General features: G+C 32.8%; 3 protein-coding genes and 1 long non-coding RNA gene across 4 annotated transcripts; all 4 read left to right on the top strand.

The window, feature by feature from the left end:
* The first annotated feature begins 1,086 nt into the window (after positions 1 to 1,086).
* On the top strand, positions 1,087 to 3,295 carry LOC125216409 (2-oxoglutarate-dependent dioxygenase 21, chloroplastic-like). Its single transcript, XM_048118110.1, has 4 exons — positions 1,087 to 1,345; positions 1,680 to 1,927; positions 2,345 to 2,510; positions 2,662 to 3,295. Exons 1-4 carry the CDS (start codon positions 1,112 to 1,114, stop codon positions 3,076 to 3,078), a joined length of 1,065 nt encoding a protein of 354 aa, XP_047974067.1. The 5' UTR covers positions 1,087 to 1,111; the 3' UTR covers positions 3,079 to 3,295.
* A 2,906-nt stretch (positions 3,296 to 6,201) lies between these two features.
* LOC125210772 lies at positions 6,202 to 7,617 on the top strand. The gene is made up of 3 exons (XR_007174402.1): positions 6,202 to 6,302; positions 7,334 to 7,398; positions 7,583 to 7,617. It is a non-coding gene; the product is annotated as an uncharacterized LOC125210772 (long non-coding RNA).
* A 6,013-nt stretch (positions 7,618 to 13,630) lies between these two features.
* Positions 13,631 to 16,518, top strand: LOC125209892 (2-oxoglutarate-dependent dioxygenase 21, chloroplastic-like). The gene is made up of 4 exons (XM_048109466.1): positions 13,631 to 13,864; positions 14,392 to 14,639; positions 15,034 to 15,199; positions 15,861 to 16,518. The coding sequence occupies exons 1-4, from the start codon at positions 13,631 to 13,633 to the stop codon at positions 16,275 to 16,277; spliced, it is 1,065 nt and encodes a 354-aa protein (XP_047965423.1). The 3' UTR covers positions 16,278 to 16,518.
* Positions 16,519 to 22,568: 6,050 nt separating this feature from the next.
* Positions 22,569 to 23,273, top strand: LOC125208990 (ethylene-responsive transcription factor ESR1-like). The gene has a single exon (XM_048108547.1). The coding sequence runs from the start codon at positions 22,583 to 22,585 to the stop codon at positions 23,162 to 23,164; it is 582 nt and encodes a 193-aa protein (XP_047964504.1). The 5' UTR covers positions 22,569 to 22,582; the 3' UTR covers positions 23,165 to 23,273.
* Positions 23,274 to 24,734: the final 1,461 nt, after the last annotated feature.

Raw genomic sequence — 24,734 nt, 5'->3', positions numbered from 1 at the left:
ACTCGATGCAAAAGTCGTTCGAGAAAGATTGAGTATTTAGTGTAATTAAATTACTATCCAACGATGAATCTTTAAACACTTTTTGTCTTTTCCTACATGGAGTGATGAATTTATATTCCATTTATGGAAGGTATTAAGTGAATCAAGATTATTCTCACCATTGTTTTAAAAATCAGATTTATAAGTGAACCAATAAAGGTATTGATTCACAATTCAACTAGCAGGACCTATTAGATTATTAGTCGAACATGAATACTGTAACAAATATAGTATTACCCTCCTCGTTTCCTAAAAATAGGGTCTTTTGGGACGGTGTATGCTTTAATGCGAAATTGATAAAATATATGAAAAAAATAAATTGAATTAGTGTTAGTGGATAGGAGAATCCACCATATTAGTAGTATATGTGTGGTGAAAAAGTTTCAAAATATAAAAAATGGACTAATTTTTTGGAATATACTAAAATGACATAAGAAAGTTATTTTTTGTGATGGAGCGAGCATATTAAAAAGATCAAATTTAATAAATGATAAGATATACTAGTAATTAATAATATGTCAAAGGAAATATTAGACTTATATAAAAATATTAATTAGTCTCTGATAAAATATAACTAAAATTTTAGTAGGTGCTAAATATAATTATTTAATTTAAATTGAATAGATAACAAATTTAGTAGATTATATATAAAATATTTAATAAATAATTATTTATTTATAAATATGAATTAATCAGTTAGTTGATTTTTTATAAGAATAATTAATTTAAGTTTTTGAACCTACACTTGAACCGCCAATATTAAGTTTTTGACTTCATCACTAGATTATTCCTATCTAGACGGACGTGCATGATTCATGGAAATTAATGTTAAATTGTAGCAGCACATTATACATGAGATTGGATTTGAGTTTGGATATGTCACAAACACATATTAGAGAAACATATACTACAAATACATGAAGTACTTCAATCCGTCACCTTTCCTCATACATGCAAACAGTCTTCATACAAAGCATCACCCAATCTCACTATATAAACCACCTTCTTCTTCCTCAATCTTCATCACCACTTCATTGCTTTCTCCTCTTTTTCATTTCATTGATCGATCATCATGGCCGAGAAGGATGGCAGTTGTAGCTCATTTTCCATGGGGAAATCCGCACAAGAAAGGGGACTTCCCTATGTCCCCAAATGCTACGAGGCGCAGCCTTTCGATGCCTCGAAAATCGATGCCGACATTTTCGATGTTCCGACGATCGACATGGCGGGTATCGAAGATCCCGAGCGGAGATCAATCGTCGTCGAGCAAATTGCGAATGCTTGTCGTCGTCATGGTTTCTTTCAGGTAAGCCTACTGTCCTGTTAAAAATGTGAAGTAAAAAGAGATCAACTTAAATAGCTAATGAGAATATTCTATTTTCAAATGTCTACCAATAAATGTCACATTGCAATTTTACTATTTATAGTAAATGAACTTCATATTCCAATGATATTTTATTATAAAATTAATATAAAAATTGCATTCACATTACACTAACCTTTTTCCACGTATTTCTTTTCATTTCTTAAAATATGGTTGTCAAATTAAAATACCTAATTGGACATCATATATTAGTGTTTAGTCAGTCTCGTATCACGTATGCTTCAATGACTAAGACTATACTTAACGTACGTGACAGATTGTGAATCACGGGATAGTAGAAGCAACGATAAAAGGGGCTTTGTCGGTGGCCTCGGGTTTCCTCAACCTAACGACCGAAGAAAAGGCGAAATACATGTCCAACGACGTCCACAAGGCGGTGAGGTATGGCACGAGCATCAAAGATGGAGTCGATAAGGTCCAGTTTTGGAGGATATTTCTCAAGCACTATTCCCACCCTCTCAACAACTGGATTCACATGTGGCCAGATACCCCTCTAGATTATAAGTAAGCAATTTACATAATTATTTTTAATTAACAAAGATCTTCTTTTCATTTCATACTAATCTTTTAAGTTGAAGCAGCTTGTTCATGGTGGTTTGTCATTTCATAGTAACGGTGCATGTCTATATATATATATATATCTTTGTATGTATTGAATTCGAGTACTCATTCATATATGTGGCAGAGTTTGCGTTATTTTTGGGAGACAATGACGCATTTATTGATTTGATTTTTATAATTTTCATTTTCTTGAAATGTTGGAATTAATTTGAGCCATTCATTATATATACGTGAACCCTAGACCTCTCTATTAATTAGCACCGGCATGCATTATCTAATGAAGTTAGTATTTTTTGGATGTTTCTCATTTTATAATAAATTAACAAATTAATTTATTTATTATATATGTGTTCATAACAGAGAAAAAATGGGAAAATACGTATCGGAGCTTGAAATGGTTGCGCTGAAGACCGCGGGGCTAATAACCGACTCCGTGGGGTTGGGGCCGACCTACTTGACCAAAGAAATCGACAATGGAATGCAAGTAGTGGCGGTCAATGGCTATCCTCCGTGCCCGGAGCCGGAGGTAATGTTAAAAAATATATTGAAATGCAAAAAATTAAAAGTAAAATTTTACTATTTTATGGTTATAACAAAAGTAAACAGGGGTGGACGCTGAAAAAATATTATAGAGATTATCATTCTGCCCTTCTTAAATATTCTCTTCATTCCAACAGCTAGCCCTGGGCCTCCCGGCCCACTCGGACTACTGTTGCCTGACGCTTCTCCTCCAGGACTCCCCGGGCCTACAAATCCTCGACTCCCACACCAACACCTGGATGTTGGTGCCGGTCGTCGAGGGGGCCCTCCAGGTCCTGGTAGGGGACCAGGTGGAGGTCCTCACCAATGGACGCTACAAGAGCGTGGTGCACCGCGTGGTCCTGAGCTCCAACCAGCCACGGATCTCCATCGCCGGCCTCCACAGCCTCGGGATGGACGTCCAGGTCCAGCCGCCCCCGGAGATGGCTGACGCCCACTTCCCCGGCCGGTATAGGCAGAGCAGCTTCCATGACTTTCTCGATTTCATATCCAAGAATGATCTTGGACAGGGGAGGAGTTTCCTCGACACGCTCAAGATTGACCAACCGAATTGATCCGTCATCCAAGTGGTGAAATCGCATTGGTTTTCTTTGACGGTTCTTTTCTAGTAATAGCTCGAAGATTATATTAATCGATACCATTATTAGTAGCAATTTTCTAAATTTCACTCTGTTTAATTTGCTTTTATAATTTATTAGCTTTTGGTATAGTGTGATTTGTAATTCTTGCATAATGTGAGAGTAATGATATATGATGGCTTGATTTGCTTTAGCTTTTTCAGCTGCTGGTTTCTGTTCAATTTCTATATATTTGATCAATTTACATTCTCGTAGGAACATAAACTTAATTATCGTAAAACATTTTGCATTTTTGTGAAAGCCTAGTTTAGTAGTCCACTTCTTCCAACGATGTTTAAATTATTAAAATTTTGAACTGTTTTCTAATTTTCCCTCTTACTTTTTTTAGAAGAGCTGGAATTACAAAAAAAATAAAAAATAAACTTCATAATTTGGGAAGCTCTATTATAGAGCTTTCCAAAATTAGAATTTCGCCTCTCTTTCCATGATCCTCCCACCACCTGTGTAGTACTATTAAAAGTTCCATTTTATTCATATGTAAAACTAAGTTCCATGAATAAAAACATATTTTCATTAGAAAGAAATAAGTTCCATGAATTCAAGCCTCAATAAGTTATAATAATTCAAGACCTAGAATTGCAAAAATTCTTATGATGAAAATAAAATACCGAATCTTGTAAAATCTAGAGGCTAAATCATCTAAATTAAGCAGAATGCCGTGGTTAAATTGAAGTAAGCAACTCAAATTATGAGATAATAAGCACCTGGGAAAGAGTTCAATTTATATGATTTTTTCCTCTTTGATCATTAGTAGTACAATTCTTTTGTTTATATATCTTATTCCATCTAACACATATACTTTAATTCTGAGTTGCACATCTCCTGTTTATTTTATTTTATTTTACTCGTCTCATATTAAATATTTAAATTGTATAAAATCGTTTGTCGAATATAAAATGTTTCGTTTAGAGTGGGATGAGAGATCTTTTTGTTATTGTTTATAATATTTTTAAATGTTTATTTGTGGAGATCGTGGATTTCTTTCCGTCGTCCACCGCCTGCGAACAGCCGATTTGGAGTTATCGTGGCGTGGAGAAGGATAGAACTAAGTATGATTAATTATGCTTAATTCAATCAGTGTAAGGTAAAGTGATGCTTTTGTTTAAAAATCATTTGGGCTTTTATTTTCGACTGATTGTAATGTATCTGAGATCGGATTTGACATTTTATTTTTTTTGGACTTTTCTTTATAATTGAATTGGATTGTGAGTTAAATTTAATAAAAAAAATCGGCCCGTTTGTCAATATATGTCTTAATTTAAATTTTTTTGGCTTTTGTAAATTGGCTTTTTGTAATGAGATTGTGCTTTTATGTAGTAATTGTTTTGTATATGTGTTAATTCTCTCTAATTTTCAAAAAATTATAAATAATTATGACTCCCTCCGTCCCACATTTATAGTCACATTTAGTTATGACACGAGTTTTAAGGAATTAGTGAAGTGTGTAATTAATGAAGTGAGAGGTGGAGTGTGTAATAAATGAAGTGAGATGATGGAGTGTGTAAAAAATGAAGTGAGTTGGTTGAAGGTGGGTCCCTTTTGACCTTTTGGTTTTTTTATTTATGTTTTGGTTTATTTTAATGTTGATAATGGCATTTTGGTGTAATTTTATTGAATAATGGGGTAAAATTTTATGTCCAAATATGGAAAATTCTAAATGTGACTCTAAATGTGGGACGGACTTTTATGGCAAAATGTGACTATAAAACTGGGACGGAGGGAGTAATTTGTAATTTTATTATAGTTAATTTACTTTTATTCTTCTAATAATAAATTTTTTTGGAGTAGTTGATATTGGTGGAGTTGATATTCCCATTCTATATAGTTAATTTACACATTTGTTTGTCTTTTCTATTTTAAATTCCAACTTATTTAGTTTTAGGGGAGCAATAATTGCTAACTCATCATTTATTTACTAACTACAACTAATTTAAGGCCATAGGATTTTAGTTAACATGTGGTCTACAATTTGCCACGTGTAATTTTCATTTTTATTAATAAAATAAAAAAAGATAAAAAAAAACTCCAAATTAGGGTTTTGGATGAAAATGTCAATATAGTGTTTTGAAAATATCAACACAATGCTTTGAGAATGTGAATACAATGATTTAAGAATGTTAACTCATTGCTTATATTGACATTCTACATGTATTATATTGACATATTTTATATAGTATGTTGACATTTCTGCTGTACCAAAAAAAATTAAAAAATTTTGAATTTTTTTTCAAATTCTGACGTCGGAACATATGCATGTAGGACATCGTTGGAATCCTTATGAAATTTAAAGTTTTGGGATTTCTTTTAAAAATTAGTTATAAGTAAACATGTAGTTAATTGATATTAATACCCCTAATGATATTTTTTGGAATTAATCCTATGACCTTATTGACGTTTTTCGTTGATCGTATTGACATTTTGTAATACCCCGCCTTTTTATTACCCTAAGACTTTTAGAAAACCGACCTATTAATACATATATAAGTTTTGCGCCTAATTTCTTTTACTTCTCATTAGTGAATTTTGAATAGTGAATGAAAATAGTATTATTACAATATTTAATATTCTTATAGTCCGTTTTGAAGACCGAGCTTCAAATAAAAGTTTGTACACGTTTTTACATCGAGTTTCAACACTAGAATAAAAATAAAGTATACTTTCCATGCCCTCCGAATCTTGCTCAATAGTCACGCCTTGAACGCCGATACCTACACGAAAGGATAAGAAGCATGTTAAATCAAGACGAGATGTTCGACGAAATCACGTCACATCGAGCACGATTCTCAAACGACGGTTCACGTTTTCCAAAACGACGGCCGTACTTATTAGCCGTCATTTTAGATGACAAGACATAAGATTCTTGCTAAATATGGTAATGGGAATGATGGATGAGACGACTTACCCCAATTGGTAAAAAGTCTCTACACTTTGGACAATACTTTGTCTTCATGAATCAAGCTTATGACCATGTATTTCCATGCACCTATTTCCTCTGTAAATACTACACCCACTCCACTCTTAAACACTTTAGTTCCACCACAAAATTCTTCAAATTAAATGATCTCAAGGTGATGATTCATTTGAGAGCTTGAAGAGGATCCAAATCTCAACACCAACTTTCTTTTTCCTCTTTTCTCAAGGTAATGTTCTTTTTTTCTTTCCAAAACTTCTTTTACTTCATAGCCGTTGTCGTACCACATTCAAAGCAAAGAACATTTAGAGTTTAATATGCCCAACACCATCGCCTTTTTCTATGCCGTGAACTTAGGAATCACCACTGCTTATGATTAAGTAGTTCACGAACAAACTTATGCAAATTGCCAATAACTATGTTTATATTCTTTACCTAAGCCATCAAGGACTATGAGCTTTTGATAACCATTAAATCAATAATCATAATCGAGCATGAAATAGAAATGAGGACTTAGCTTTTAAGAGTGCAACGATAAGCACCGAACTTTCTGAACGGCGCCGTAGCTGCTCAGCCGGGGCAGCCACCACAGCCGCCTCCGGGACATGTCCCGGCAGCCACGCATACACGCACACCTTGCTGTCTCCGGCAGCCACGCGCACATGCCGCTGCTGCTGTCTCCGACAGCCACGCACGCGCGCAGCTGCTGTGTTTGGCAGACCGGCAGAACGGCGGCAGCGGCGACAGTACAGCGGCGAAAGAAGAAGAAGAAGAAGAAGAAGAAGAAGAAGAAGAAGAAGAAGAAGAAGAAGAAGAAGAAGAAGAAGAAGAAGAAGAAGAAGAAGAAGAAGAAGAAGAAAAAGAGGGAGGGAGGCTGACTCTTTTTGCAAATACAATTAGGGGTTTAAATGTTGGCTCCTCCTTGTTATGGGTCAAGTAAAAAAAAAAAAGAGTGAGTTGGTCTATTTATTTTGGCTTTGGGACTAAGTGAAAGAAATGGACTTTTACTTAATTAATGCTTTACCCTTCTTAATTAATTTCTTAAGGATTGGAATGTATGGACTCAATGAACTCTCTTCAAATTAATTATTAATTACTTTTAAAGTCATTTATAAAATAGGGATCCACAATTTAAATAGAATGAAGTTATCTTGATCGAACCCCGAACATAGGATGCATACTTCATATAGGATAATTTCATGTCATGCACCTTATGTATGTTCTTAAGACTAATTTAAATTATTATACTCTTTCAAAAAGGGCGTGTTCGCGGAGTTTGATTCCCATGGTCAAGCTTTTGTAGAGTTTTACTTGGAAGCTTTGAGGTGAGCTTTATATCCAACACATGAAGTGTGGATAAAATTATCAAATTTATGAAATGATTTTTTGTTTGATAAAATCGCACTTACTTTTTTTAAAAATGTTATCGTGCCATAAATTATTTGTTTTATGATGCCTATCTGTTTGGCGATGCCAAATGAATGAATGAATCGAATTCGGCTCCAATAGGACCAAGATCCTATTCGAGTTAGTGTACACAAAGGAATGGACCGTGAGTCATCGTAAGGGTTGGCCGGTCAATGTGATCGTGGAAGGTGGCCACCTTCTCGACACACAATGAACCATCAGATATGGCGGATTGCTGGAATGAACTTAGCTTGATCAAGCGAACTTTATGAAAATGAACTTAGTAAGCTCAGGCCTTTAAGAAAAACCTCGTGTGTTACTGTGATGGTATGATAATAACCTTTCTAATATATGTATATCTTTCGACATTGTGTTCACTGAGTACCCCGTACTCAGCCCTGCATGTATTTCTAAATGCGCAGGTTGAGCAAGTGATGAAATGGTGGCTGAGTGGAATTGGTGGTCGTCTCATCTCTTTTGTAGGATCTTTCGTGGCATGTGTCTTCATACATTTGACCATGTAATTTCAACTCATTCCGTTGTGCATGATATTAGTATTTTATAATATATGGGTTGTAAGAAAAATGTCTAGTATCGAGTGACCTTTGATAAACACTCTTGATTTTATGATCCTTCGTTGTCTTGTGAACCTCTCTTATCTTATGAAGAAATACTTGTGTGTCTTATTGTTAATTCTTTCTTCCCCTTTCTATCCCCTCTTCTTAATTCCCTCCCCTAGTCACGATTTACTGAGCAATGCTATCCTTAGCAAGGCGCGGTCGTGACACATTTAGTGATTAATGATCTAAGCCCTTAATTTGAATATCTAATGACTATTATTTAGTTGTAGTTAGCAATTACGTTATGAGTTAGCAATATAACACTCTCATTTAGTTTTATATGTATATATGTTTAATAAGATGTTACTATTATTTACTGCTCTCTTTGTCCTTTTATAAGTGAGACGTTTCTTTTCGGGCTTCGGCCGTTGTTTTGCGAATATAATAATAAATAGTTAAAATGGAATTAAAAGTAAAGTAAGAGAGAGAATAATATAGAAGAGAGTCATATCTACATTATTCTGTTACTTACATTATTTTCTCTTCACTCTATAACTACTTATTATTATTTTCGCAAAACAACGGCCGAAAAGAAATGCCCCACTTAGTGAGACAGATAGAGTACATCCTTTTCTTTTAACATCCACATAATTGCACTACATTTCTAATATTTAAAGTTGAAGAAGAATTTTAATTGGTTCATCAAAGGATTTTAATTTTAACACATGAATTTAATTACTTTAGAATCCGATTCTAAATTCTTTAATCCTTAGTCGCACACCTCCTCTTTTTCATTTGTTTTATTTTATTTTATTCCACTTATATCAAAAATTTAAACTGTATAAAATCGTTTTGCTGAATATGAAATGTTTCAAAAGAGTGGATTGAGAGAAATACATTTTCCTTTTTATTATTATTAATAATATTTTTAATTGTTTATGATTTTATGAATACTTATTTTAATTAGCACATATATAAACATAATTATATTATCTTTATCCCCTTAATCTACTTACTTTAGATTTATTTTTATTATTTGAAAATCTTATGGCATGTAGCATAGGCAATAAACTAGTAGTTTAATAGTAAGTACTTCATCCGTCCTACAAAAAATGTCACACTTTCCTTTTTAGTTTGTCCCACAAAAGATGTTATATTTTCATTTTTGGAAAAAGTCTCACATGAATATAAAATTAATATTTTCTCTCTTCATTTAACAAACAAAATAAAACCTCCAAAAATCTCATGTCATCCCACAAGTATGACATCTTTTGTGGGACGGAGGAAGTACATATTTTAACTATGCATATTTTGATGTTTCAATAAGTAATCCATTAACAAAGATAACTAATCCATTACCAACATTGGAAACATAAGAAATTCTTGTTTCTAATGCAAAACATGCCCATACCCATCCTTCCTTGATTACTTTTTGGCAGCATTCGAAAGATGAGGATTCTTATTTCCAGTGCAGCACACTTGAATTACTTTCAATACTAATAATTACATCCATTCTTTATAGATGAACCATGTTTTAATGTTAATTATATTATGTTTCTCAATTAATTATATTAGTTCCCTATAAATCTGACTAAATATTGCAAGATTTAATCTTACTTATCTTTTTTTTCGATTTAGTAAATTTCTATTGTAATAATTCCAGAATTATTTTCAAAATGATAGCACTAATCAAATTAAATTTATTTCAGGTACAAATAGATTAAGAAAAAAACAAAAATTCGGTAGCAGCATTGGAATCATGGAAGACTTCTTTGATTGTTGTGTAATCAGTCACATGCGCACCCACCATTCAAATTCCAATCGTAGATTGCTTGCTTTATCCATTCAGCTCATAATTAAATTACGTGTGAATTACATATAATTATACTTTGAACTGCACCAATAGTCCCTGATCTTGTTGAAAAATTCACTAATAGTACCTAAAATTTTTTTATAGCCTATTTGATCCATAAAAGTTACATTTTTTACATGTCGGTCTTTTATACCCCTCTGCATTCGAAAAATCTCCTAAATGCCATGAAGGGCATTTTCGATATCTAAAAATTACAGTTTTGGTACCTCTTCAATCATGCAATTATTTTGGATATAAAAGCACCTTTTACAACAAAAAATATTTTCTTTTAAATTAATTCACTTAATTTTTTTAAATAATTACTTGAATAACGTATAGATTAAGCTTTATAATGAAAAAGTTACTATAGTTCACTTTAATATTTTTAGTAAAAAAAATGTTACTTGCAAGAGTTCGCTTTAATTTACGTTAGATATAATTCACTTAAATTTTAATTAATATATTTAAAAAATATTTTTCACTATACTATATTTAATTAACGTAATTAAAATATTATATTTTCACTTAAATATAGTAACATTTAGATATTTAAGTAACATATTTTAAATAAAAAATTAATATAGTTCACTATAATAATTTTTCTTCTCAAATTTAAAAAAATTAAGTAAAATTTTTAAGTAAAAATAAATCCCACAAAGAATTTTCTAAAATTCACTTTAATATTTATATTAAATATAAATTTTTTCTTCGCATACATACAAATTAAGTGTATAATAAATAATATTTAATTTTAAAAATAAATAAAGCATAATTAAAATATTTGGTTTCTTATTTAAATTTTTGAAACCATAAAACTGTTAGAGTTTGTATACTAGAAATTACATTTCGAGTGATTGGATACTACAAAACTCTATAGTTTATTTTCCAATTAATGCAACAGATTATTTTTGTCGTAATGTTACTATGTTTTATATTTAATGGATGTTTATTGCATATATAAATGTATAATCAACATAACAAAGTCTAAGTCTTTGTTTTAGTAGACCGGTTGTAGGCGTCGTCCAGTGTAAGGTAACACGGTCAGTTCTGAACAAAGAAAATAAGAATTTCATAACCTAGATGGGCCTAGCCTAGACTATCTATCGTGAAAGGTTGCAATGTCAGTCGAATTATTTCTAAGCCTTAATGAAATAAGATGACGTTGGTGTGGTATAGCATTGAATTGGATCTAACAGCAAGACGGGTCTTTATGTTATCTACTGAAAGACGAGGTCTTGATAATTTATTTCTTAATCAATGTACGTTAGCATTGAGCATACGATATTGATTGAGCACTACTTTGACTTGCCAATAGGTGCGGGTTTTTCGTAACCCAAGAATCATGGCATATTGGGTAGTGTAGATTAATATCTAGAGGTGCTAGGATTGCTATTATATTGAATCGTGCGCGAGCTGAGTCTCGTTTGATAACGTTCACAAGAGGAGCTCGAAACGAGGACTTTATTATTCGGAACCTAGCTAGTTGGAGTTTGATTACTCTATGAATAATAAATAAGTGTTTCTTGCTGAGTCCACTCTTGGAGTAAATATGTTAATTAATTAAGTTCATAGCAGACACTAATTAATTAATGAACGATTCTATCTTAAGCGCGGGAAATAAATAATAATAAATATTGGAAACCCGAATTACTTGTAATCTCGGATTTGGATGGGGAGTGCAATATTACTTTTGTAGTGGCTGTTCGTAATATTCCAATATAAGCTTGTATTAAATTGTGGGTTCAATTTAATTAGAGAAAAGCTAATTGGGGGAGCCTATATCCAAAGCCTTCCATAGGTCCCTAACTAGGCCCAATACGTGACTTAATATAAATAGGAGAATAAGGAGATAGAGTACACACAATTTCAGTGACTAAAATTTCGCCCCCTTCAGTGTATAGGAGAGGACGGAATTTTCGTCATTCGGCTTCCTCCGTGAGCAGTTTTTCTGTCCTCCATTATTCGAGTCCTTGTACTTTGGTGAGATCTGCCCACACTGATATCAACGTACTGTCCGGGAACCAGTCAGAAGATTCGTGGTCTAATAATCAAGATCTTCACGTGGAGAAGGCGCGAGCCATCTTCGATTCTTTGGAGAATCAGAAAGGTAAATTGGCTAACTCCGTAGGAACATGTTTTAGGATTTCAATTATGCTAAAACGTGTATGAATTCAAGTTATGAGCATGATACATGTGATAATAGCGCGAATAGAATTTATCTAAAGAATCTGCTAAATAGATCAAGATTATTATGTAATCGATTTATGTATGCTTCCGCTGCCAACCTCTTCAAAAACATCAAATATTATTTATATGAAAGTATAATTGAGTTTATAAAAGAAAATGGTGATGGAAGAAAAAATGAAAAAATTAAAGGGAGAGTAGAAAGGTCCAAAATGCCTCAGAACTTTAAATATTCACACTGGTGGTGCCTAGGGTTACTTTAGTCTAATCGTGCCAAAAATTAAATAAAATTTTTCTAATAACCATTGGTGCATTTTTTGACATGATCAGAGACTATTAGTGTACTTTACTCTAAATTCTAAACAACGTTATTAAAACATATAAATGAAATTATAAATAAAAATAAGTAAATACACACTCAACCATCATTTTCCCGCCAAAAAGGGTTTAATGGTAATTTCTGGGGTTTTTTCACAACTGCTCCATTAGGTATGCAGAAATATGTGTAGTGAAAAAGTTTTAGAAAAATAAAAAATGAACTAATTTTCAGAATATACTAAAATGATATAAAAAAGTTATTTTTTAGGATGGGGTGAGTATATTAAAAATATTAAATTTAATAAATGATAAGATATAATTAATAATATATCAAAGGAAATATTAAACTTAACTATATATATAGGTGCGTTAAAATGATAACACCTCTTAAAGTGATATTGTGACACCACGCTAGACTGCAATATTGTAAACGCTAGACTGCAATAGTATAAACGCTAGACTGCAATCTATAGATATTGCAGTCTAGCTTATTGGATATTGCAGACGGAAAAAATTGCAGTCTAGCGTATTGGATATTGCAGTCCTTGAAAATTTACCCTTGAGCAATTTTTATGATTGCCACATGACAGCTTATTATTCGTCCACATGTACAAATAATTGGCTAGGAATGGTGGTATGGTGTTACTTTAAGAGGTGTTTCCATTTTAACACAAACCTATATATATTATATAAAAATACTAAAAATTAGTCTATGATAAAATATAACTAAAATTTAGTAGGTGCTAAATAATATTAAATACAAATAAAAATAGATAAATATTACTCCGTATCATTTAATTTAAATTGAATAAATAATAAATTTAGTAGATAATTATTTATTTATGATATGAATTAATTTGTTAGTTGATTTTTTTAAGTATAGTTAATTTAAGTTTTTGAACCTACACTTGGAACCGCCAAAATTAAGTTTTTGACTTCATCACTTGATTATTCCTATCTACACGGACGTGCATGATGATTCATGGAAATATTAAATTGTAGCAGCACATTGTACATGAGATTGAGTTTGGATATGTCACATTCACACTCACACTGTCACACACACATATTAGAGAAACATAGTATACTACAAATACAGGAAGTACTTCAAATTCAACCCTCATACATGCAAACAGTCCCCATACAAAGCATCACCCAATCTCACTATATAAACCACCTTCTTCTTCCTCAATCTTCATCTTCACCTCTTCTCCTTTTTCATTTCATTGATCAATCATGGCCGAGAAGGATGCCAATTGTAGCTCATTTTCCATGGGGAAATCCGCACAAGAGAGGGGACTTCCCTATGTCCCCAAATGCTACGAGGCGCAGCCTTTCGATGCCTCGAAAACCGATGCCGACGTTTTCGATGTTCCGACGATCGACGTGGCGGATATCGAAGATCCCGCGCGGAGATCCGTCATCGTCGAACAAATCGCGAATGTTTGTTGCCGCCGTGGTTTTTTTCAGGTGACTGTCATGTTGAAAATGTGAAGTAAGAAAAGATCAACTTAAATAGCTAAAGAGAATATTCTATTACTATTTATAGTAAATGAACTTCATGTTCTATCAATATTTTATTATAAAATTAATATAAAAATTGCATTCACATTACACTGACCTTTTTCCACGTACTCCATTTCTTAATATACGAGGCAAAGTGGCCCATGGGCGGACACACATGTGATTAAGGAGGGGCTTAAGCTCTTCCACAACTATTTTTTTTAGTTATATAACATTATGATTTTGTTGGTGTTTTGTGTAAAATGATATGCAAAAGCCCCTACCAAAACAATAAAATATAGGAAAATTATTATCTCATGCGAAATTTAGTATATATAAGCCCTACGATAACAATTTTTTGCGTCTGCCCCTGAAGTGGCCTCACTAGGATTTGTTTTTCAACTTAAAATACCTAATTGGACCACATATATTAGTGTTTAGTTAGTCTCGTATCATGTATGCTTCAATGGCTAAGACTGCACTTAACGTGACAGATTGTGAATCACGGGATAGAAGAAGTAACGATAAAAGGAGCTATGTCGGTGGCCTCGGGTTTCCTCAACCTAACGATCGAGGAAAAGGTGAAATACATGTCCAACGACGTCCGCAAGCCGGTGAGGTACGGCACGAGCATCAAAGATGGAGTCGATAAGGTCCAGTTTTGGAGGATATTTCTCAAGCACTATTCCCACCCTCTCAACAATTGGATTCATATGTGGCCAGATTCCCCTCTTGATTATAAGTAAGCAATTTACATAATTATTTTTAATTAACAAAGATCATTCATTTCATTTCATACTAATCTTATAAGTTGAAGCAGCTTGTTCATAGTGGTTTGTCATCCATAGTTAACGGTCCATGTATACATATAGTCCTTTGTATGTATTGAATTCGAGGACTCATTCACATATGTGGCAAAATTAGCGTTATTTTTGGGAGACAATGACACATTTTTTGATTTGATTTTTATAAATTTCATTTTGTTGAAATGTTGGAATTAATTTGAACCATTCATTATATACTTGAAACCTAGACCTCTCACCGGCATGCATTAACTCATGAAGTTAGTATTTGTGGATGTTTCTCTTTTTATAAGAAATTAATAAATTTATTTATTTATTATATGTTCATAACAGAGAAAAAATGGGAAAATACGTATCGGAGCTTGAAATGGTTGCGCAGAAGACCGCGGGGCTAATAACCGACTCCGTGGGGTTGGGGCCGACCTACTTGACCAAAGAAATCGACAACGGAATGCAAATAGTGGCGGTCAATGGCTATCCTCCGTGCCCGGAGCCGGAGGTAATATTAAAAAATACCATATTGAAATGCAAAAAATAAAAATAAAATTTTACTACGTATATTTTATGGTTACAACGAAAGTAAATAGGAGTGGACGCTGAAAAATATATTGTTGAGATTACCATTCTGCCGTTCTTAAATTCATAAGTATAGAAAATTGAATTGATTAAGTGAACGCAAAAATAACTTTTTTATATTTTTTTAATTGAAACCTATCTTTAACCGCCAAGTTTATTTATTTTTCATTTTATTATTCAATTTTAGCCTTCTTAGTCCTTTCTTCTCGAGTAATCAGGTCTTTAGTATTGTCAATTTAGGAAGGATTGAAGATAATTTTCAATAATTTCGACAATTAAAAATAGAAAAAATCTACTCCTTCCATTCCATTTTATTAGTCCCAATTGAATTCGCCACGAATTTTAAGAAATGTAAAGGAAAGTTGGTGAAAAAAGATATTGGAATGTGAGCCTTGCTTTTTCATGTATTAGTTTTATAATAAAATATAAGTAGAAAAAGTTAGTGGAATATGAGGCCTAATATCCATTATGGAATATTTCAACCGAAATTTCTAAAGTGGGATATCCAAAAATGATAAACCAGGACTCCTAAAGTGGGACGGAGGGAGTATTTTTTAATTACAATATTCTCTTCATTCCGACAGCTAGCCCTGGGCCTCCCGGCCCACACGGACTATTGTTGCCTGACGCTTCTCCTCCAGGACTCTCCGGGCCTACAAATCCTCAACTCCGGCACCAACACATGGATGTTGGTGCCGATCGTCGAGGGGGCTCTCCAGGTCCTTGTTGGGGACCAGGTGGAGGTCCTCACCAACGGACGCTACAAGAGCGTGGTGCACCGCGTGGTCCTCAGCTCCAACCAGCCCCGGATCTCCATCGCCGGGCTCCACAGCCTCGGGATGGACGTCCAGGTCCAGCCGCCCCCGGAGATGGCCGACGCCCACCGCCCCGGCCGGTATAGGCAGAGCAGCTTCCATGACTTTCTCGATTTCATATCCAAGAATGATCTTGGACAGGGGAGGAGTTTCCTCGACACGCTCAAGATTGGTCAACCGAATTGATCCGTCATCCAAGTGTCGGAATCACATTGGTTTTTTTTGACGGTTCTTTTCCAAATACTGAAAAAGAGCTGGAGCTAGTTATCGCTCGGAGATTATATTAATCGTTACCATTATTATTAGCAATTTTCTAAATTTCACTCCGTTTAATTTGCTTTTATAATTTATTAGCTTTTGGTATAGTGTGATGTATAATTCTTGCATGATGTGAGAGTAATAATATATGATTACTTTAGCTTTTTCAGCTGCTGGTTTCTGTTCAATTTCTAAAAATTACATCAATTTACATTCATGTATTTCCAGGTGAATTTCTACTTTTGGAGAGATCTATGATAATAGAGCTTCCCAAATTATGGAGGATTTTTAAAATTCTAGCTATGCGAGAAACACGTTAACCTCATGCATCTTTCATCTGCTTCTTCTTCTACTGCTTTGGACTCTAGTTCAAGTGAAAAGACACATGAGCCTTACGCATCTCTCAAAAAGCTAGAATAAATTATAAAAAAAAAAAAAACCTTCATAAATTTAGAATTTCGCCTCTCTTTCCATGATCCTCCCACCACCTGTGCAGTACTATTAAAAGTTCCATTTTATTCATACTAGTATCTCTCCCATGCTATGCACGGCCCAATTAATTTTCTATTTGCTTTTATTCAAAACTAAATTTATATTTAAGACATGAGAAACAAAATCGTTACATCAAATTCTAAATCCAAAAATAAATACAATAACAATTATTATACCAATAAAAACTATATAATCAAATAATGCGTGGGTGGCTAAGATCTACTCTACTTCAGCAATATATAATAGAAAAGATACCAAATGATTTTCTCTGTGTATCAAAAAAAATCGATATAAAGATTTAGGTCTTATATATTACCCTAATAGATGCATATAAATCACTATACATCATAAAATACCTCTACTCCTTTTCTCAGAGCATAGTGTTAGACCCGAAGCATGTAATACTGCAGCTTCAATTTAATTGCCAAAATATAAATTAGATTACATTTACTGATACTAAGAACTCAATTCATTGTAGGAAAAATTATTGTATTTAATAGGGTCTCTATTTTTGTTCACAGTAAAAACAGTTCCGGAAAAATTAGTATACTTAAATAAGGTCTTTCACTTTTTGTATACATAATTATTTTCACATAATGCAATCAGTTCTATTGTAGCGTTATTTTCACCTTTAACCATAATTAATTCATCTTTTTTATTATTGAGTTAGTGAAAATGTAATTCATCTTTTTATTATTGAGGTAGTTTAAATGTTTTTGAGAATGGACGTTGACTAATTTATGTATCTCATAAATTTTTCATATGTAAAACTAATATGTTCCATGAATTCAAGCCTTAATAAGTTATAATTAAGCTGATGAGAGACTTGATTGTTTTATTCTCTTATAGTCCTCAAAATCTTACCGAATCTTGTAAAATCTAGAGGCTAAATCATCTAAATTAAGCAGAATGCAGTGGTTAATTTGAAGTAATCAACTCAAATTAGGAGATATAATAAGCACATGGGAAAGAGATGGGCTTGAATAGTTTGAATCCCAATCCATGGCCCACTGTAACGTTACGCGTGTAATACAAAGGCCATATATATTGGGTTTTGGGCTTTTTTGGAGTGCTTGATTATTGATAAATAAACAGTAGCTATCTCTATTCAAAAATAGAGGAGGTGATTTTAATTAATTATTTTCCGAATCTCTATTAAAAAATAAAGGAGGTGATTTAAATTAATTATTTTCCGAATTAGCTAGTGAGTTTTTTTTATTACAAATTGACAATATACCCTCTAGCGTAACCCCAATTTTGATTGCTTATTCAAATGTTCTCAACTTCTATACGTAATTTATAATGTTCCATTAATACAAAAAATCATCCTAACACATAAATTGACATTATCATATAAAATCAGATTTATTAATAGTGTTATATATCTCCAACTTTTACTTTTTTTTTCGAAGTTTTGGACATTTTTTGAAATACGATAAAAGCTCGTACATATTTTAAATGTGCAGAGAATTGAAGATTTATCAAAATATGCTAAAAGTTGGGGTAAAAAATCATTATTTACCCTTTCTTATATACTCCCTCCGTCCCAGATAATTCGTCCCAGTTTTTTCATTTTGGTCCGTCCCACATAATTTGTCCAACTTCACTTTTACCATTTTTGGTAGTGGACCACATATTCCACTAACTCATTCCTACTCACATTTTATTATAAAATTAATATATAAAGGCTGGACCCACATTCCACTAACTTTTTCAACCCACTTTTCATTACAATTCTTAAAACCCGTGCCCGGTCAAAGTGACCCGAATTATCTGGACGGAGGGAGTACTTTTGTTAAAATGACATTATTCCATCTTAAACTACGACTGTATGAATCAGTTTTTTGTTACTGAATTTAATATTGTGAGACACTTCTGTACAAAACAACGAAATTTGAGGATAATTGATAGAAAACAAAAATTAATGATGTTTTTTAAATATGCTAAATAGTACTCCCTCCGTTCTATAGTAATAGAGGCATTTCATTTTGCGCACTCGTTTTGAAAAAATAATTATATATAGTTAAAGTAAAGAAAAAGTAAAGTAAGAGAGGGAATATTATAGATAAGACTATTTACATTATTCTTTATCTTACTTTACTTTTTTCTTCATTTTAATTATTTATAATTATTTTTTCAAAATAAGTGCGCAAAATGAAATGCCTCTATTACTATAGAATGTAGGGAGTATAAAATTAGAGACAATATGAACATAAAACCTCCCTCGGCGACACGCTACTAATCTTAACTCATCGTCATCTTTTAAAATTAGATAAAAATAGCTTCGACTTCATTAAAGCATTAAATTGTTTTAATGGATAGAGGGTGATTGTTTCCTGGGTATGAACTTAGGTGACGGGGATTTATTCAAATCTAATAAATTCTATTATATGTATAGTACAATTTTTTTAGGGTTATTTGCATGTAAATACACGGACATTCAACATTTTATGGTTTTTTCTCAGAACTTTTATTTTGAATCTAAATGCATGAACTTTCAATTTTTCTGCTTTTCCCCAAAATATAATTTTTCTTTAAATTGAAGTTGACATTTACGTCGGAAATGCCAACATGGCAAAAAGCGGCAAGTATTGAAGCTGAAAAATACACAAACTTTTGAGAAAAATTTGTTGGAAGTGCCAACATGACGTGTACTCCACATAAGTTTAATTTGGCCAAAATTTGTCGTGGAGAAAAAATCAGAAAAATTCAAAGTTCATGTATTTTTACATTCAAAAATAAAAGTTTAATTAGGGGAAAAATTAAAAAATATTGAAGTTCGTGTATTTGTAGGAAAATAACCCTTTTTTTATCCACACTTTCAAATATAAATAAGGACGTTAATGCTGAGTATCAATTTAGTTACTCCTTAAAATTGAATTTGCTATTAAAATTTAACACTTTCGTAACTAGAATAAAGATCCAAAATTATCAAATTAACATAACATTTTTTGGATCAAATTCATAAAACACCGTCACGGTAAGGGCAAAATATTCTATAGAGAGCTTTTAATATGAAGAGTGTGGTCTTTAAAATTAGCTAGGCAGCTTTCATTTATCGATTGCTAATCCAATTCCAACTCAAAGTAGAAGACTGATATGCAAATCGCCACTCAAGCTAAAAGATAAGAATATAATTGTTGTTTAGTTATATTATTATTATTTCATCATAGCTTATTTTCTATTATTGTTAGATTAGGTATTAGTAAAATTTGAGCCACAAATTAGTTTATGGGTAATAGGATTAACTAACGCCAGGAAGTCTATGTTTTTATAAATGTAGGTATAACGCATGGGGAAAGTCAACCAAAATGTCCACGAGGAAAATGCTGTCAGATATAGGATACATAATTAAATTAATAGTTTTTTTTATTATTATAGATTAGTCGGTAAGATTTTTTTTGCTCTTCTAATATTTTTTGGTAGGGGGTTTGATTCAATTTATACGAATTGCAACTCAAATATAGGGCTAGTTTCTTATCATTGAGGTAGTTTTTATGAACCATATTTGACAAATATTATTTGTATAATAATAATAATAATAATAATAATAATAATAATAATAATAATGACAGTATTTTTCAATGATAAAGAACATATTGCATCGTCATACTTCTTGTTCATGTATGGAAATAAATGATCAATCAGATCATAAGTTTTCCTTGTAATTAGTTATAAATTAGTCATTTTTAAATATTGTATTCTATGATTATTATATAAAGATATATTAATATTATATATGAAAAATACTCCATAAAAGAAACGTTATTCTATGCGTACAAGAAATGACATAAAGATGTACTCTATTATTTAAAAAGTACTAATCTTTATGAACGAAGCATGGTCTATAATTTTAGAAAGGATTAGAGAGGAAATGGAGTTTCAACGCTTCTAAAGAAGTCAAAATTTTAGTACATATTTTAATACAAAAAATTCATACTTTAGTACATATTTTTTAATATAAAAATTCATACTTATATGATTATCGTATATACTAGGTCAAATTTATGAATCGGGTCAATATTATTATAAATTCATTTATAGTGGCATATTGTAATCATTTGTTATTTGAATCAGATCCTGTGATATGTTGTGAAATTACACGGAAGGTGAGAGGGTCGCTAATTATATATTTGAAGGATGATAAAAATAATTAATCCTTGAATGATACCATTAAAAATAATTTCATCATGTGCAATTTAAGCTAAATTTATTTAAATTGGATTGTTTAATATCAATCATGCATATTGCTTTATCATTTAAACCATATGTTTTCTTAGAGTTTAATATATTTTTTAATATTCAATTATATACTATTAATCAATAATCCATTACTAAAACTATGAGTTGGATGATGTTTTTTATTTTTATTTTTTATGTCATAGAAATTGTTTTGAACTATCAACTATCCTATATATCTATAACCTACAAATACCGTCATTTAATACTACTAGCTGACTCGTATATTAATAATTAATCCGTATGATTATTCATCCTATCCAATTACGCTAGTCTATGTTCTAATCAATTTTTAAGTATTGTAAATGTATAATTTGCAAGCTAATATAGAAATTTAGCTATTGTGCTGTCGGCCACATGAGTAAATAAATTAAGGAGAGAACTATATAAATGGTGTATGAATTTTGTTATTTGTATATTTTCAGTCTCTAAGAAAATATTTATATTAAGATAAAATGCATAATAATATTCGTACAATCTTGATTTAATAATTATGATTTGCTATATATTTAGAAGTAAAAAAGAAATATTATAAAATTACTTGAAACATACAAAGTTTAAAAGATTCTCATGACATTTTCATCCCAACGACCGCAAATCTTGCAAACAACGAAGTTCAAAAACCATTTATATAGTTCACTCTAAATTGAAAAGAAGTTTGCATCTCAAAAATCTTTGCTGACCCGATCACTAGTTATTCCCTAGTTACCTCATACCCATGGTGACTCAAACCTTTACGGCTTTACCTATTAGCTAAACAATAAACTCCTTATAATTAAGTTGTGTTATGCACTTCACAGTTCTTAAATTCGATCGATTGCTTAAGTTATTGAAAGAAGCTCAATAGTGATTCACTGTTTAAGTGCAATTATATAAACACACACACACACACACACACACACACACACACACACACACACACACACACACACACACACACACACACACACACACACACACACACACACACACACACACACACACACACACACACACACACACACACACACACACACACACACACACACACACACACACACACACACACACACACACACACACACACACACACACACACACACACACACACACACACACACACACACACACACACACACACACACACACACACACACACACACACACACACACACACACACACACACACACACACACACACACACACACACACACACACACACACACACACACACACACACACACAATGTCATTATAAATACCCATCCACCATATTCCAAACTCTATGCAACCATCCTCACTCCCACACTATATCCATTGAAACCACACTATATATTCCCTTCATTCATTTCCCATCTCCAAAACCCAAACAAATAATCTCCCCATCTCTCAACACAACAATGGAAGAAGCCATGAGAACCCTCAACGCCGCCCTCACCACCGCCCCCTCCCCCTCCCCCGCCGCCCCCAAGCGCTCCGCCACCAACAAGCGCCCCCCCCCCTCCTCCACCCCCTCCTCCGCCATGCGCTACCGCGGCGTCCGGCGCCGCCCCTGGGGCCGCTACGCCGCCGAAATCCGCGACCCGCAGTCCAAGGAGCGCCGCTGGCTCGGCACCTTCGACACCGCCGAGGACGCCGCCCGCGCCTACGACCGCGCCGCCCGCTCCATGCGCGGCCCCAAAGCCCGCACCAACTTCATCTACCCTCCCCCCTTCCCAAACCCCAATTTCAAAACCCCTAATTCCCAAAACCCTAATTTCAAAACCCCTAATTCCCATAACCCTCCCAATTCCATACATTTCAATTACCCTCCTTCAATTCCTCTCAACTTTCTCAACAATCGCTCCTCCTCTTTCACCGCCGCCTTCAAACGCAGCTCAGCCACCCCAACAAACACCGATTCTACTGATTTTTTCGCGAACGAGGGGTCCGATTCCGGTTTATTGGAAGAAGTCATACACGGATTCTTCCCTAAAGTGAATTCAGAGCCACCACCGCCGGTTATTAATGAGTGTGGAGCGAGCTCGGGCGGCGATTATCAAGTGTTTGGGGACATTTTTCACTATCAAGAAGCTCTGAGTATTATCAACACAAACAACAATTAGTGTTGATAGGAAATTATGTACCGTTTCTTCAATGAAGTATGTAATTTTCTAGTTTATGTATTTAATGAATCCAACGAAAAAATAAGAAAATAACATGAGTGTTTTAATTTGTTTTGTTAGAATCATAAATAGGATATCTACCTATATAGTTTTTGTATTCAAAATTGCATATAAGTAACGTGCATGGGGAACTGTTGGAATTTGCATAGTGGTCCCTATAACTATTGTTGGAGCTGTGGATGCAAACAATGTCGGATTGAAGTGTGTTGGGATCGACCGATGCAATCGCCAGCCATTAAATTCGGCCTTTGATTTGTCGTTGATCCCACAGTATAACAACTTCACTCTAATCTTTCGAGGTTATAGTTAACTTTTATTTTAGTGATACGATGAGACTCATTCTCTAACTATAATACCCTGAATTATGTTCTTTCCTGTTTTTCTTCTATGTTACTAGTTCTGTATTAAAATCTAACTCGTCCACTGCTAAAAATGTGAATTTGTAATGTCGAAAATAATTTTCATAACCTTATTATTTTTTTAAAAAATTCTTGCTACGCTTAATTATTACACTCGAAATTAGCATTTTGCAGTCGACGATCCTAACAATTTGTACATGAGTTTATTATTGTTTCAATAAAATGTCTTAGGGTGTTTGTGAAAAACAACAATTTAATCTAGCAAGAAAGACTCGATATATAGTTGGGGTGATATTTGGTTAATTACATTCTTATGAATATGAAATGATATATAGTAATAAATTATGGAGTAATAGAAAATCGTATACAAAAACAAATAATATGGCCTTCACATTCATGAATTCCTATTTTTATCATTGGACCAATTATTCTTATACATGTATTAAGGTTTTTGTATGTTCAGTTCCTTTCAAGAATCAATATATATATACGGAGCAATATTTTAACAACCCGAGAAATATATTGTAGCGGGACAAGCATTAAAGATTCGGTTATCACATTAAATACAAGAAACTGTCTTATTTTTGTAAACATTTCTCATATTTTATGTAAAACGATCGTTCAAAGATTAATATATAAAAATATATTTTAGAGAAAAAAAATACTAAGTACTTATAAATTGACATATCTTGCATTGGAAAATGACTTCATGCCAAAATCAAACTACGAAGCAAGATTGAGACTATTTAAAAAAAAATTCGATGATTAAGGCTATAAAATGAATTTAACAACGAAATTCATACTATTAATTATATATTTTAAAATTGTTTAAGCTTTAAGATTAGCTTTACTCAAAGTTTAGGCTACAAATTATAATTAACTTTTTTAATGATCTACTACGTAGAGTTTAGTTAATTAATTACTGATCACATGCATTGTGGTCTCAAAAGGTAACATAGAAAGCATAGAGTTGGTTCAATGCACCTATTGAATAGCCATGACCTTCTTCTGCAATATAGAAATTTGATACAACAAAAAAATTGTGAGGAAACTTTGAATTTCACATAAATTAATCCACACTTAATGAACCCTAATTGCCAATTCAGCATGAACTCTTCATAGATAAATTATACTATAACTAATTTCATTAC

This window comes from Salvia hispanica, chromosome 3, assembly GCF_023119035.1.
Source record: "Salvia hispanica cultivar TCC Black 2014 chromosome 3, UniMelb_Shisp_WGS_1.0, whole genome shotgun sequence".
Classification (NCBI taxonomy): Eukaryota; Viridiplantae; Streptophyta; class Magnoliopsida; order Lamiales; family Lamiaceae; genus Salvia; species Salvia hispanica.
Note: the sequence above shows the minus strand (reverse complement) of the source record. Positions and strands in the feature narration are given on the sequence as shown.